We start from the raw sequence: 15,272 nt of genomic DNA, 5'->3' as shown, positions 1-15,272 counted from the left end.
TTTTTTCTTTTACGAAGACTCATTCAGAACATTTATTCACATCAACCCCCACTGGGGGGAAAAGAAATAATATACAGTAGTGTACAATTAGTATTCTATGCAATTTCCCCTCTCTCACATGATATGATATCTGGTAAAGCAACTGTTAATGCGGTGGTGAAAAAGTCCAGTCAAACCAGCCTATGATTTAAAACATCATGTTAAGAATGTAAATATCGATCGTTTGGCAGGACAAGGCAGGAGATCAATTTCCAGGTGAAGGAGTTACTGAAATGGCAATGATGCCCTCACACTTTTGGCCCTTAGAGAGATAACTTTTGAACAGAATTTTCTATTGCCTCCAAGTCAGCCAATATCGAGATAAAAGATATTTATACTGTAGTCTAAGTATAAAATGCATGTGGTGTGTGTTTACATATACACATACGGTTAAATGATCCAGGAAATGCAGGTCCAAAATTGCTCCTATTGAACTTAATGATAAAAACTCTACGGACATATTTTTCTTGCTGATAACATCAGGTTTTATTTACATAATGAGATAACGTTATTGGACGGTTGGACATGCATATGTTTGTCCTTTGAGGCAGTATACATAAGCTACATTTATTAGTACTGCCCATATTCAACATGATGGGATTCTGTAAGGCATATACCGTAATCATCAAACGATACCAGAAGGCCCTGTTAAAGTTAAAAGGCACTAGCGGGTGTGGGATCAGGTTCTCTTGTTAAATATGATCACCAGAAAAGCCTGCTGTTCAGATAGGTAATTTGATGGTGCTGCTGTGCTCAGCTGGTTCAGATTTCTAAAGCAGGATTTGGTTTGTATTTGTTAAGGTACCAATGCAGTAGATAATCAAGAAAATTCAGGCAAGCCAGTTCAGAGCAGAAGCCATGTAGATTGGTTGTTCAAAGAAATATTTTTTAAAAATAGACTTTGTATTTTAAGCACCAAGCACGGCCCCTTTCACTGCGCTTTCCCGCCTTGAGAGCTGAGCCAACTAGTCTTGTACAAAGTGGAGAGACAGCTACCGAAGAGCCAACGTGGGACACTGTTTGCTTATGAAGAAAAATAATCTGTCTTTGGCTCGCTCTGAATGAGCATGGGGGATACATAAAGAATAACGATGAGGTTTATTGAAATTCTGTCATCATTACTTCCCTAGCAAAGGTCACTGCAGTATCTGTTTACAACCACTCTAAGTCCTTGAGCTCTTCCTCACTCCACAGATTGTGTAGAACAGACTTCAGACAGACATCTACGCACACATAGATGGTCACCTGGAACGTCTTCCTTTTTACACATGATCGCATTGACACACTCTCTATTCGTACATTAGGAAATGCCCATTCTTGATTCCTCCAGAATCCAATCACGATTGCACATGTTAAAGAGAACAACACATCAGTATTCATAATGCTATGCCAAATCACCGAAACATTTGTCCTTCAGAGATTCTGGAGAGCATCCTGCTTCTGGAAGCTCTAAGACAAGACGACTTGCAAGTCAGCTAACACTGGACATAAGTCACCAATTGACTTCACTGAGATTCAACACAAAAGCCCAAGACAACCAGTAACTTGTTGGAAGTTAAAACAGAGTCATGTCGCTTGCACATCAATCAGAAAGTTCCCCCGGTGCGCACCGAAACAGACACTTTTTGCCACCGAGTGCCTACACAAACGCCAAGCAGCCACGCCGCTGATCCTGCGGAACAACCAACTTCCCACGTCCATTCCAGACCGCCAACAACCAGGGACAGCCCATTCACAAGCCACTGCCGTACTAGGTCCTGCTAATTGGCATGCAGCCCCTACCCCTGCCTCTCTGTCAAGCCGCATCCAAACCCTGTGGAAGCAGGCAGCCGAGTTTGAGACTATCGCATATTCATGAGTAGGGGAAATCCAGCTCTGCACTCCCAGAGGACCAAGGATCACTCTTCTTTTCCTTGCAAGCAATGCGTAAATAAGGGCCCCTTGTCAGTTTCCACTAGAAGAGTCAATTCCTCCGAAATAATTAAAGCCATCAGCACCCGAATTAAAAACACCACCGGAACAAAAAAAAAAAAAAAAGGGAAAGCAACCAGCCGGCCCATCAATGAAAGAGAGCATAACACACAGCAGGGCTCCTACCTTACAATCCTCAGGACACGATTTCACCGAGTATTCATCCGATTGTAAATATTTCTGGAGCATAACCTCAAACTCTTCGTATTTCTCCTGAGCATGCTGGTCGTAGCGCTGGTAAGCCTGGACGCACTGGCTGCAGGAGCCTTCCCCCTCCAGCACCACATCCAGACTGCAGTTCAAAGTGTCCGGATTGGACAACCCGGCGAACAACTCCCAAAGGGTGTAGGAATTACAAAAGGAAAGGTAAAAATCCGTCAAGTTCCAGCCCGGAGTCGGATGATTCCCTGTCACCTGCTGCTCCCGGCTCCATCTCCTCCGGCACACAGAGTCCGCATCCTCCACGCTGAAACACTGGCCAGATGCGGAGCTCTGCGGGTAACACGTCTCCAGGCGCCAAAAAGGTTTGGTAGAGTTCCCTAGAAAAATAGCCTTGTTGTTGTTATTGTTATTATTGTTGCTGCTGCCGCCTCTGCTGCTGCTGCTGGGGGAGGGAGGCAGGGTGGGTAATGAGGAGGAGAGGAGTCTATGGGCCGCCTGTGCTGCAGGCGAGGGCTCCCCCATGCTAGAGAGTAGCTCCCGCTCCGGATGCTCGGGCTGCTGCTGCTGCTGCTGCTCCTTGTCTCTGGTCCTGGTGAGTTTGGCTTCGGCACAGAACCACAAGTGATCAGAGAGCAGGACTGTGAAAAACAAGAGCGATGCCAGGGACAGTCGCCATTTCTGAGCCCTCTCTGAATCAGTGAAGGGTTTCTCGTTCTCCCGGGGTGCAAACCAGATTTTTAGGCCGTCATCGTACTGCCGACTGCACATCCAAGCACCCCTGGTCATATTTTGGGAACGCACAGCCCTGGCCGACTCCACCGTGAGGGCTCCGTTGCCAGTGTCACCACAATATGCATTGACTTAAAAGATTGGGGGGGATTTTCTTGCCTTCCTTTCTCTCTCTCTCTCTCTCTCTCTCTCCCGCTTTCGCTCGTCCACTCTCCCTCCTTCCCTCTCTCTTCTTCCTCTTCTTTCTTCTTCTTCTTTTTCTTCTTCGTCCTCTCCCTATTGAAATGTTGTTGGGTTTTGCAGGTGGATCCGGCTGGGTCTCACCACAGATCCATCCAATACAGAGTACGGTGGAGCAGATGAGAGCAACAATGCAGAGAGAGGAGGAGGAGGAGGAGGAGGTGGTGGTGGTGGTGCTGGTGGTGACAGTGGTGGTGGCGGCTGGTGGTGGGGTTGGCTGGCTGCTTCTTTTCCTCCCCTCCTCTCACCCAGGCATTGTCAGATAGCAGATCTCCATCGCTCTCCTGAGAAAAGCCGGCTGTCCCCTGCCAGCTGCATGCCGCTTCCTCCGCTGCCGACGGACGGCTTGAGGAGAGCAGCTCCCCTGCCTGCCTTGCCTCCCTCCTTCCTAACGCTGCCGGGGATGCTTCTCCTCCTCCTGAGCCCAGAGCCCTGGCACAGATGCCTGCACCCCGGTCTCCGTCTTCCCCGCTCCCTCCCCCCCGCGCTCTAGCCGGAGCGGCGCTGCTGCAGGGCTCCCGGAGCGCGGCTGAGGATGCTGAAGAGGAGGAGGAGGCGGCGGCTGCTGCCGCGGCGGCTGGTGACAGTGAGCTGCTGCGGCTGCTGCTGCCGCCGGGCGCGTTCTCCCCCGGCACGCGGGGCGGGCTTGCCTGGGTTTTGCCTCCCGATGGCCACAGTCATCTTTGGTCCCTGGGCTAAGTTGCCGCCATCTTCGTCCTGGAGAAGCACTTTTTTGGGGGGAGCTCTGTCTTTTGCGTCATCTCCTCCCGCGCCGAGCTCGCTCTATCCTGGCGCATTGGCAGCCGCTCTTCCTCCGCCTGCCCACGGAGGTGGGGAAAGGCACCGGGGACCACATGGCCCCACCAGAGGGCTTCCGGAGCGCAACTCCTCAGCCCGCGCCACTCGCCTCGCTTCGCCACGTCCTAAGCTCCAGCATCCACGTCTCTTGCCTTTGCTCCCATCAGTGGCTCCTTCTTCCTTCCCTCTGTGGCCCCCGAACCACCCCCTCCCTGCAGGGTGATGGCTGGAGGGATCTGTCTCTGTGTGCGTCCTTTGTGTGTGTCGTGTCATCTCAACCAGCAAATGGCTTGTGTCAGATACAATGTCAGGGTCTGGGTGAGAGGTGGACCATGCCAGGGTTTTTTTGGCCCCCTTACTCAATATTCCACTGCCCACATGAAAACTAAGTCTATCAGTCCATATGTCACTTGACATAACTCCTAGACCTCCAAAGCATCACAGTGCAATGGCACTGCAACACCCCAACTGCCATCTGGAACCTCAGATTCCACTGCCTAAATGAAGAACCCATTTAGCCTCGTGTATCTTCAAAATCCTGACCCTGATACACCTCAGTGTATTCAGTGTAACAGTGACACAAAAACTTGGATCCAGCATCTCGATCCCGCTACATTCCCCCCCCCCCCAACCCTGAAATTGTACCATCAAAACAGAGAACAATTTTTGCCTCTATTATTCAAGAAAACCACAACAAAAATAAAATCTAAAAACAAAATAAAAAAACCACTGGATACCAAAACATCCCAGCCCAAGAACTTTACAACTCTAATTTGGCACTTATATCTTGCTGGATCTGCCTATTTTTGGGTGCATATCCTTCAGAATACCATGTAGATGCAGTACATATGCAGCATCTAATAGTCCACTAGAATAATCAGAATCCTAACATAGTGTGGTGCAACAGTACCACAAAATATGTCTGCCAAAGGGTTTTGGCACTGAACAACCAACTCATACAATTAAAGTGGAGTCTTCATTTACAAGAATTCATCTCAATGTTTTGGTCATGTGATACAAATATCTGTAGTGTTATTTATCTTTCCTTTTACAGGAAAGATGCTCTTAAAAACGAATTTCAGTTTTAGAGGTGGTCATCTTCATTTTAAAGATAGAGAATATTGGTGAGACTTGTAATATCGCTAAATGCAGGATTAATCTTTTTAAGTCTACCCATTGTACTTCATAAAATGTAATCCCTCCCCATTATTTAGTCAGTCGTGTATTTATTCCTTAGCAAATGAGAGCTACACTATAATATACTAGATATACTTGTTCTTGCCTGAGAGTGGGGAGTGGGGACAACGGGGACCTTTTGAGGTCTCTTTCAGCCCTATATGTCTATAATTCTATTATCACACTCTACAAGTACCCACAGAGGGAAGAGATTCATGATAGTAGGTGGCTCTTCAATTCAGTATCCAAGAGAATAAAAAGATCCAATGGTTGGAAGCGGAAACTAGACAAATGCAAGCTAGAAATAAAATGCACATTTTTAACAATGACAATAATTAACCAGGGGGACAACTTACCTAGGGAGGTGGTGGATTTTCTATCACTTGAAGTCTTAAATCAAGACTGGATATTTTTCTAATACATATTCTATAGCTCAACCAGAAGTGATGGGTTTCATGGAGAAATTCTTTGGCCTGTGTTAAGCAAGGGGCCCAGAATAGATAATCATATCGGCCCCAGTGGGCCTTAAAATCTGAGTGAAGTTCATTTAAAACTACTGAACATTAATATTAAAAGAAAAACTATACAGCAGTCAATCAGACCACATCACAGTTCCTAGTCAATCAGAACACATGATCTGCCAACCCTTAACATATTTCAGTTTGGTACTTTAATTCTAATGATTTGGAGGTTTGGGGCAAAAAACTTTCAGGATCCATCAGAATGCAGGTACCAGCTCTGCATTTTTGCATTGGGATATGTTGATGTCTGGATTTTTTGTATCTTTTTTTTTTATTTTGGTACAAGAGTAACTAAACTTGCTATTTGTGCTGGGGGAGGGGGGGGGCGGGTGGAAGCAGGTTAGTATAAGAAAAAACAGGCAGGATCCAACAGGGGCCAGATATCATGATTTTGTGGTTCTATTCCATCAGGATGCATTGGCATTTGGATTTCTATTTTCCTGGAGTTGGAACAGCTAAACTTATTTAAGCAGTGGAATTTATGGGATGGGCCCCAAAAATGGCTGCATCCACCAGGATGCAGGTGATGGATCTGGGTTTTTGTGGTACTGTTGCTCTGGTATATGTTGGGATCATGTAGTTCTTTTTGTTGTTTATTTGGTTTGTTTTTTTTCCCCTCTAACCCATACAATAGGAGTGACTAAACTAGTTCTCTGTTTAGGTAGTGGAATATGGAGGGCTGGGGTCAAAAAGTGGCAGGATTTTGCAGGATCAACATTTTACTTAGACCCCCAGGCAAAAGAGAGTGAACTGATAAAGATGTTAGTGGCTCTAGCTCCTCTGTGTGTGTGTGTGTAAATTACTTCTCTACTGACACTTCCCCAAGGTTTAGCTAAATTCACAATCATTCTGATAGGAATTATACATATATGGTGTTATGTAACATTTTATTCGGCGTTCTCCACATTTGTTTGGAAAATATATGATCACTAAACTGACATTTAGTAATAAAATATAATGGTGAAATCACAGAGTAGTTCTTGCAATTTGTATTCCTTTGCTTTCATCTCAGATCTGATTTTCTATACTAGGGAATGTATCAAACTGATGTGTTGTTTCCTCTTCTGTATCTCTTCCAAATGCCCATTTCTCCCCGCCAACAAATAAGTTATGATGCTGGTTTGATGCAGACATCTGCAGCAGCTGGTTCCTGCTGGATCTGAACTGCTACAGTTCAGTTCTCTGGTGCCCCTTAGTGTTAGGTCTTGGAGCTCAGGTGGAGGGGGGGAAAGAGAGTAATGCTACAGAATGGGAAAATCAGCAATTTCATTACATGTGGGAGAAAATTCATCAGATATATAAAGTGACTGATCATCCATTAGATTTCCACTTTTTCTCTGATAGTTTTGATGTGAATAGCTAGAATTTGATTTAACTATGAGTTAATTATTGGTTATTTGGATATAAAAGTCAGAGCTAACTTTTGTCCACAAACATTATAAAAGTATGCCCTCACTCTCAGCATTCTAAGGACTTTGTTTTTGTTTTAATAACAACTCTGGTGGTATGTAGTACTGACTTCTTATTGGAAACACTTATTACTTCTTGCCTGCCAAAGCTTGGCAAGCATGAAGAACTCATGCAAGTCTGCTTCCCTAGTAAGCAAGAGTCAACAGATGTTCTCCAGATTGATCCCTTGAATGTTGCTTAGTTCAGTGTCAATTAACTTTACCATGTAGTGATTCTAGCAGTGGAATTAAAGAGCTTATGTTCTTTTAATTCTTTGCCTCATAGTCCACAATACAACTAATTTATTTACTACTTTATCTCAGTGCAAAATCTATTGGAATAAGATATGCACAACATTTAAGAGTCTGAAAACAATTTCTTAAGCGATTATCTATGAGTTTTCTTATTCCGCATATTTTAGCAAACCTTAACAAGGAACAAGAATGGGCTACAGGTAATTTTAGTGGGTAAAAAGTTAGTCTCATATAAAAGACAACAAATGTTTTAAAACAGTCATTTTTAAACTCTACCTTATAATATACATGTAATAATCTACAACAGTCTATGTTACCTTCTTCTCCTGCTCTGAAATTTGTGTTCAATATATAGTGAGCACCAAAAGAAACAGTTCCATCAGACTTACAAGCTATGACAGTATGTATGTCTTTCAGAAGATTTATAACATAAACCATATACAATAGCTTTGTGATTATTAGCTGGCTTTGGTGTGTGTGTGTTTTTATATTTGCGTTTTAGACTAAGAAGAGTATTCTGTACATTTGTTGAGTACCAGCTTTTGTAAAGTCCTGCAGCAGGTTATTTTTTTAATATAGTAAATCTTGTTTTGTTAACTGAGTTAGCTGAGTTAATTGGCTTTACTGAACTGTTAGTGTTGTGGCAATTACAACTGGACATATTCACTTTGTAGGAAGAATACCTTACTTTTCTCTGATCTTAGAATCTGATCCTTTATTCTGTCTATAAAAAAGCAAGATTGGGCACTTTAATAGTTTTTCTTACATATACTGTTTGGTTTTAGATGTAGTGATTTGGATAGATTTTAATGGGAACATCTATAGATCATGCTTCTGCTGCTATGTCCTCAACAGACTTATTCATCAGTTACTTATTTCAGTATATTCAAGGTATTCTATAATTTGTTTTTACTTTATTTAACTTATCAGCCCCATATGCATTTTAATATACAAATTGTAGAGAGATTCAGAGGTTTTATTTTCTGAATCTTGTCCATAACAAGGATAATATGATTGTGATTGTGAGACAAGAACCAACATAGAACATCTAAGTGTTTCTTTCCCTGCCTCCCTTGTAGACATTTTCCTTTGATTTTAAATATATTTTTCTTAAGGTCACAAATGCAGGTGTTTTTTTTAAAGGGGGTGGAGGGGCAGTTCTGCTTACTGGGTACGACTCCAAAGACCTAAAATAAATGGAGGTGTTTACATTGACTTCAGTGAGCTTTGAATCAGCTCCCAGGCTGATGAGTTCACTCTCATATTGATCTATTTCTTTTTTTCCATGTACCTCCATTACACAACACTCAGTAGCCACCACGCACACACACCAGGCAGGTGTGCAAGAACATAGATAACAAGTTAATTGAAATATTTCTATGCTCTCCTGTTTTCATTCTCCTTTACAGGAAATATATCCAGAACCATCCCATGATACTCAATTTTTGTATGTGTGCCCTGATGATTAGACATAACATAGAGAACTAGACTGAGGTAAGAATATACATTATGGAACCAGAATACTGAAGCTGACTGATTCCAACAATTTTATTTGGACAGATGTCATAAATGGGCTGTGCAAACTGCTGTCTCCACAGTTTGCAACTCAACATCCACCTCATCTCCTGCCTTTAAAATATAATGCTAAGTCTTTGTGTTCTGGCTATAGGTTCTTCAAAAAGTTTAGCTGGTGAGGTGTCTGAAATTGTACTAATCTTTGTGTCCAAATGTATTGGACATTGCATAGCTCCCCTGTTCTTGTATGTCAATAATACGATAATATTCCTAAGAAGTACAGTGAAGTATGAGCAGTACACTGAGAATGATTGGGACTTTCCTCAGAGTTCACCTTTGTCCAAAGAAATGGAATGCATTGACTGCACTCATGTCGCTACAGTGCCATGTGCCAATGAGGGAGAAAGATTTTTTTTTTTTTAACAGAAAGCTCTTTCACAGCATTACTGTGCAGATGGTGTCTGACTCAAGTTGTGTGCTGACTCAAGTACTTGTTGTCTGCCCAGGATCCTCCTACAACTCATTTGATGTGTTTGACCTGAATGTAAACATCACATTGTGGCTTCAGGTTAATGAGATAGCTACTAGGTGAGTAATGAGCACATGGATGACTTTCTATATTCCTGTATACAATTTTCACATTTATATGGAATTCTAATGTACTGTATCTGGGCCATTGAGTGCTGGTGTCAGTTTTCAGTTGCATATATATTGTGAGGTATCCTTTGACTTGGATGGCTCTACAGGAAGTTCAAACTCCTGGCAGCATAACTATCAGGATCTTTGCAACACACAAGCTTTCCCCTACCTCAAGGTGCAGTCCTGAAGAAAGGTTTTTTTTTTTTTCTGGTAAATAATTGTTACTCTGATATACAAGTGGAGATGATAGCCATGTATTTTCTTTACTATGTATGTCAATGAAAATGCAGAAAATTCTAATTTTACACTCTGTTATAAAAGAGAAAGAAAATGTAATTCTGTTAATTACCTACATTACCTTCTCCTTCTTATTATTTATATTGTATAGCTGCACGTAGGAGTGCTAATCAGTGTGCAGAGACCTATTGGGGAAGAAGGCTCCAGAAAGCTCATAATGTAGGATTTTGAAAAGATACTATAGGTAGATAAACAGACAAACTGCAGTCAGGACAGATCAGAAACAGGTAGTAGTAAATGCATATGTAAATAGTAGCCAATGAACTGGCGATAGATCACATTGATGTCAAGGGGAGTTAAAAGGTGATGATTGGGGCTGGCCAAAAAATTAGATAACTTTTTTGTGATTTTTTTTTTAAATTGGTTTTAAAAAATATTTTTAAATATTAATAAAATCCATCCGGGGGATTAAATATCCATCCGGGGGAGGATGTCTCTGACCTGGATGGATCTGCTCCGGACGGCTGGGCGGCATGGCCGCAGCATGTTCCAGCGGGCTGGGACAGGCGGCACGGCCACAGCGTGCTCTGGCACCCGAGTGGCGTGGCCACAGCCTGCTCTGGGGGGCAGGGCCGAGCGGCATGATGCAGTCTGCCAGCCCCAGAGCTGCAGCTGCTTCGGAGGCTGGGGGGAGAGCAGCGTGGCCAGAAGCGGAGAGACTCTGGCCCCGCCTCTTTCCTTCTGGCTCTGCTGGCTGTGCTGCCTCTCTTCGCTCCCTTTGTTGCGGGAAGGGGCTGTGTCCCACCTCTCCCTCTCTATACCCGTTCATAAGCTGACCCCCTTCTCTGGTGTTTCCCTTTTTTACTAAAAAAAATCGGCTTATGAATGAGTATATATGGTACATCATTTTTGAAATTGGAAATTTTATTCCAAGTTTAATGTACAAATCTGTGAGCCAACATCTTTTTCCCAGAACAACACTTAGGAATCTGGAATCTAAAGGGAAGAATTATTTGTCATTAATTGTTATTAAGTGTTATTAATAATCCCTAATTTTCCCGAATGAAAGATGTAAGCTAATGACAACCAATCTTAAAGAATGTTTCACATTCAGACTTCCAGCAGGGGTCCAGCATACCTTGGAAACAATAAAAAAACAACCTTCTCCTGGAAACTGGCAGCCTCAGGTACTATCTGAAAGCTCCTGCTACTTGCTTCTCTGCAGTTTTGGACACAGTCAGTCACAAGATGCTACTGACCCACATACATGATGTGGCGGGAAGAGAAGATGCAGTTCTAAAATGGATCCAAACATTTTTCTCTCCAACAAAACACTTAGTAATGATGGGTTCCACTTCTTCAAACGGTGGAGGTGGGGTCCCTCAGGTAAACACCCTAGCTCTCCTCCACAGCAATAATTTACAAAGGGCTTTGTGGGACATAATTCTCAACAGTATGCCAATGACAATAATGTGTTATTGATTTCCACAGGCAGCTAGAGTCATCCAGAATCTTACTGCATTCAGGACATTTTAGAAGATAATCCCCATCTCTTTGACAAAGTATTTCAACCAAAAAACAAATGTGTTCCCCAAACAGACACTAATTTAGCCAACAAGAGGAGAGGAAGGGCAAACAATTCCATAAGGTTAACTAGTGACCTCGCCATACAGATTTAATTTACCTAGGAACTGCTGAGATACTATGTTGATGGGACGGATGGATGGATAGATAAATGTAAGTGTGACTGGGTGCTTGGGAGGGCAACACAGAGAATGCAACACTCAGGGCAAAGTGCAAGAAATACGGCAGACAATCCCCCAAAACTGGTGGTTTATCCTATAATTAGATTCACCAGCCCATTAAGAAAAGAGCTTCTGCAGTACCATACTGGTTAACCAGAAGCCAAACACAGTTCCCTTTCGGCATTTCAGGCCTTAGCTCCCATCCAAATAAATAGGTCTAATAATAGAGAGGGGTTACTGAAAACCTAATTCACCATATGTGAGGTTCATACTAATCCCAAAGTATCAGATACTTACTCCAGGTCAATATGAATCTCTGATCTTACGCAAATATCACGCTGTCGGCCAATCCTTAGTAAACTAACTAAAGATTTATTAATAAAAGAAAAGAAGAGATTTATAAATGTTTAATAGATCACATACATACAAATTATTGCAAAGTCCTTATATCAGGTTTGTAGCAGTGATGGAATAGACTACTGGCTTGCAAAAGTCTCTCTGGTAACTTCCAAAAGATGGGAAGGTCTTCAGTCCAGAGTTCAAGATGCTCCTTTCAGTTGTAAATCCACAGTCCAGAGAATTAAAACAGAAAAGAGGCAAAATGGAGATATCTCAGGAATCTTTTTATAACCTCTGCCATGTGCTTGGATATTTACTGTCCCAAACAAAGCCCACAGGCCAGGTGCTTGGAAAGTTACTCACCCAAGATGAAGTCCAGGGTCACATGAGCATATCACATGTTCTTACATGATTTGCTGAATCAATGGGGATGGTCATTGGCTCTTTGCTGTCTGAGGCATCCTCAGGAAAAGCTATTTGGGTGGGATGAGTTTCTTCCATGGCCCATTGTGAGAGTGGAGTGTCCTTGATGGGCTATCAACACCTAGATCTATATCAGGGCTAGACAGCTATCTGGAGGGTGTCACTCAGGAATACAACACAGATTTAAGATGCAAGCACATAGCCAAAATTCATAACTTCAGATACAAAGATCATACCTGCATAAAGCAGGAAAATCATATTTAGCAAATCATAACTTTTCCATTGACCCCTTACATGAGACAGTTTGTATAAAATTTATGGAAATTGTGTAACAGTGGTAAGAACAGTGATATAAATGGTCTTATACACAGCATCACAGTAAGTGTATGAACAACTCTCAAATAGAAAAGGATGCCAGGGACCTGCACGGGTATGCTATACATGCTGCAAAACTCAGCTGCTCCGTGGTCCTAGTGTGGCAATGTGCAAAGGCTCTTTTATGATAGGTGAGCAGGTGAAGGAGGAAGGCAGGAAGGAGTGTGAGGCTGGAGAATCTGCTACTATGTGGTCACATCAATACCACCCTATACCGGAAACCTACTGACCACTACACTTACCTACATGCCTCCAGCTTCCATCCAGGACACACCACACGATCCATTGTCTACAGCCAAGCTCTAAGATATAACCGCATTTGCTCCAATCCCTCGGATAGAGACAAGCACCTACAAGATCTCTATCAAGCATTCTTAGAACTACAATACCCACCTGCTGAAGTGAAAAAACAGATTGACAGAGCCAGACGAGTACCCAGAAGTCACCTCCTACAAGACAGGCCCAACAAAGAAAATAACAGAACACCACTAGCTGTCACCTTCAGCCCCCAACTAAAACCTCTCCAGCGCATCATCAGAGATCTACAACCTATCCTGAAAGATGATCCTTTACTCTCACAGATCTTGGGAGACAGACCTGTCCTCGCTTACAGACAACCCCCCAACCTAAAGCAAATACTCACCAGCAACCACACACCACTGAACAAAACCACTAACCCAGGAACCTATCCTTGTAACAAACCCCGATGCCAACTCTGTCCACATATCTATTCAAGTGACATCATCATAGGACCTAATCACATCAGCCATACCATCAGGGGCTCGTTCACCTGCACATCTACCAATGTGATATATGCCATCATGTGCCAGCAATGCCCCTCTGCCATGTACATTGGCCAAACCGGACAGTCTCTACGCAAAAGAATTAATGGACACAAATCTGACATCAGGAATCAAAATACTCAAAAACCAGTGGGAGAACACTTTAACCTGTCTGGTCATTCAGTGACAGACCTGCGGGTGGCTATATTACAACAGAAAAACTTCAAAAACAGACTCCAAAGAGAGACTGCAGAGCTAGAATTGATATGCAAACTAGACACAATCAACTCCGGTTTGAATAAGGACTGGGAATGGCTGAGCCATTACAAACATTGACTCTATCTCCCCTTGTAAGTACTCTCACACTTATTATCAAACTGTCTGTACTGGGCTAGCTTGATTATCACTTCAAAAGTTTTTTTTCTCTTAATTAATTGGCCTCTCAGAGTTGGTAAGACAACTCCCACCTGTTTATGCTCTCTGTATGTGTGTATATATATCTCCTCAATATATGTTCCATTCTATATGCATCCGAAGAAGTGGGCTGTAGTCCACGAAAGCTTATGCTCTAATAAATTTGTTAGTCTCTAAGGTGCCACAAGTACTCCTGTTCTTCTTTATGTGGATCCTCTCTTTCTACCAATTAGGAAGACACTCTGGCTGTGTGGCCTTTTAGTAGCCTCTATAGAGCATCTTTGTTCTCAAGTTGATCACAAATAAATTATTCTTACTGAAGAGGGAACAGAGGATTTGGGTCTCAATAAAGCAAAACACTGTATTCGGTAATTTTTAACTTCAACTATATTTTTCTTAATTACAAAATAAACAAAATTGAAGTTAATTACTGAAAGATTCCATAGTTCTTTATAATATTTATTCACAAATATCTCAATGAGACATCTGCCCAGGTAAATATTTCTTAAAGGTTTCCCTTAAATCCAAACTAGCAAGCAGACAACATGTAGGATTTGATAGTAATTAAAACTATCATCTGCATAAATGTACAAAACATTATTTCTTCTGCCTACTTTAAAGCTTGTAATTCATGTTATGTTTTTATTTCCTTTAATAGACTCAACTAAATTTCCTTTCCTTTCCATTTTAGTACTATGTTCTCCTAGAAGGTATATATGTAGTAAGACTAATCACAAATACAGTGCGCACACACAGACCCCACACCTACATACAGCCAGATCCTCAGTCTATATTGAAATCAATAGAGATCCACAGATTTCACCAGCTAAGGGTCAGGCTCATAGTTTAAACACTGATTGATATTATAAAGAAACTTACAATAGATAGGCAAATTATGGAATGGCTACAGTCACTCCATAGTTAAGGTTACAGCTGACTTTCCATTATAAACACAATTGGTCTCCCTATCCCTCACATCCATAAACAAATAAATATTGGCTGCAAAATTGATAAGTTAGATCTAGGGCTAAAGTATTTTTTTAATCAAATTAAAAGTGGCGTAGGTAAACAGTTGCTAAAATACATCCTAAAAATAAGGGTGTTCACCAGAGTACAAAACAAAATTGAACATATTTTTTGCCACTTAGCAGGAGCAGCAAGAAAGAAGAAAACAGTGTGATGCAAACAGTGATTATTGGGAGAATAGCTTACACATATTCTTGTGATGGGTCCATGGAGAACCTTGAGAGAGAGTTTCCCCAGGAAACCCAGAACATGGATTTGTTTCCCATATTTCTTGTTAGCAATGCTTAAATAATTTTAATTTTTTAAAACTAACTTGTAATTAAAATAGGTGTCCTTGGTAGATCATTTTGGAAAGACTTTCAAGAAGAACTTTGTTTTAAATGGGGATATGAGGAGAGGATAGTTGACAGGTGCCCAAGAAGTGGAAAACTATTCGAA

The 15,272-nt window shown here is 42.1% G+C and overlaps 1 protein-coding gene across 1 annotated transcript in view; it reads right to left on the bottom strand.

Annotated features, from left to right (window-relative positions):
- The window catches only part of FAM155A (family with sequence similarity 155 member A), a 716,701-nt gene extending 713,607 nt beyond the window's left edge, over positions 1–3,094 (bottom strand). The window contains exon 1 of the mRNA XM_034758182.1: positions 2,137–3,094. Coding sequence (XP_034614073.1) covers positions 2,137–2,958 — 822 coding nt within the window. The 5' untranslated portion in view covers positions 2,959–3,094. The remainder of the gene's footprint in view (positions 1–2,136) is intronic.
- Positions 3,095–15,272: the final 12,178 nt, after the last annotated feature.

The sequence above is a fragment of the Trachemys scripta genome, chromosome 1, assembly GCF_013100865.1.
Source record: "Trachemys scripta elegans isolate TJP31775 chromosome 1, CAS_Tse_1.0, whole genome shotgun sequence".
Taxonomy (NCBI): Eukaryota; Metazoa; Chordata; order Testudines; family Emydidae; genus Trachemys; species Trachemys scripta.
This window is presented reverse-complemented; position numbering and strand designations above follow the sequence as displayed.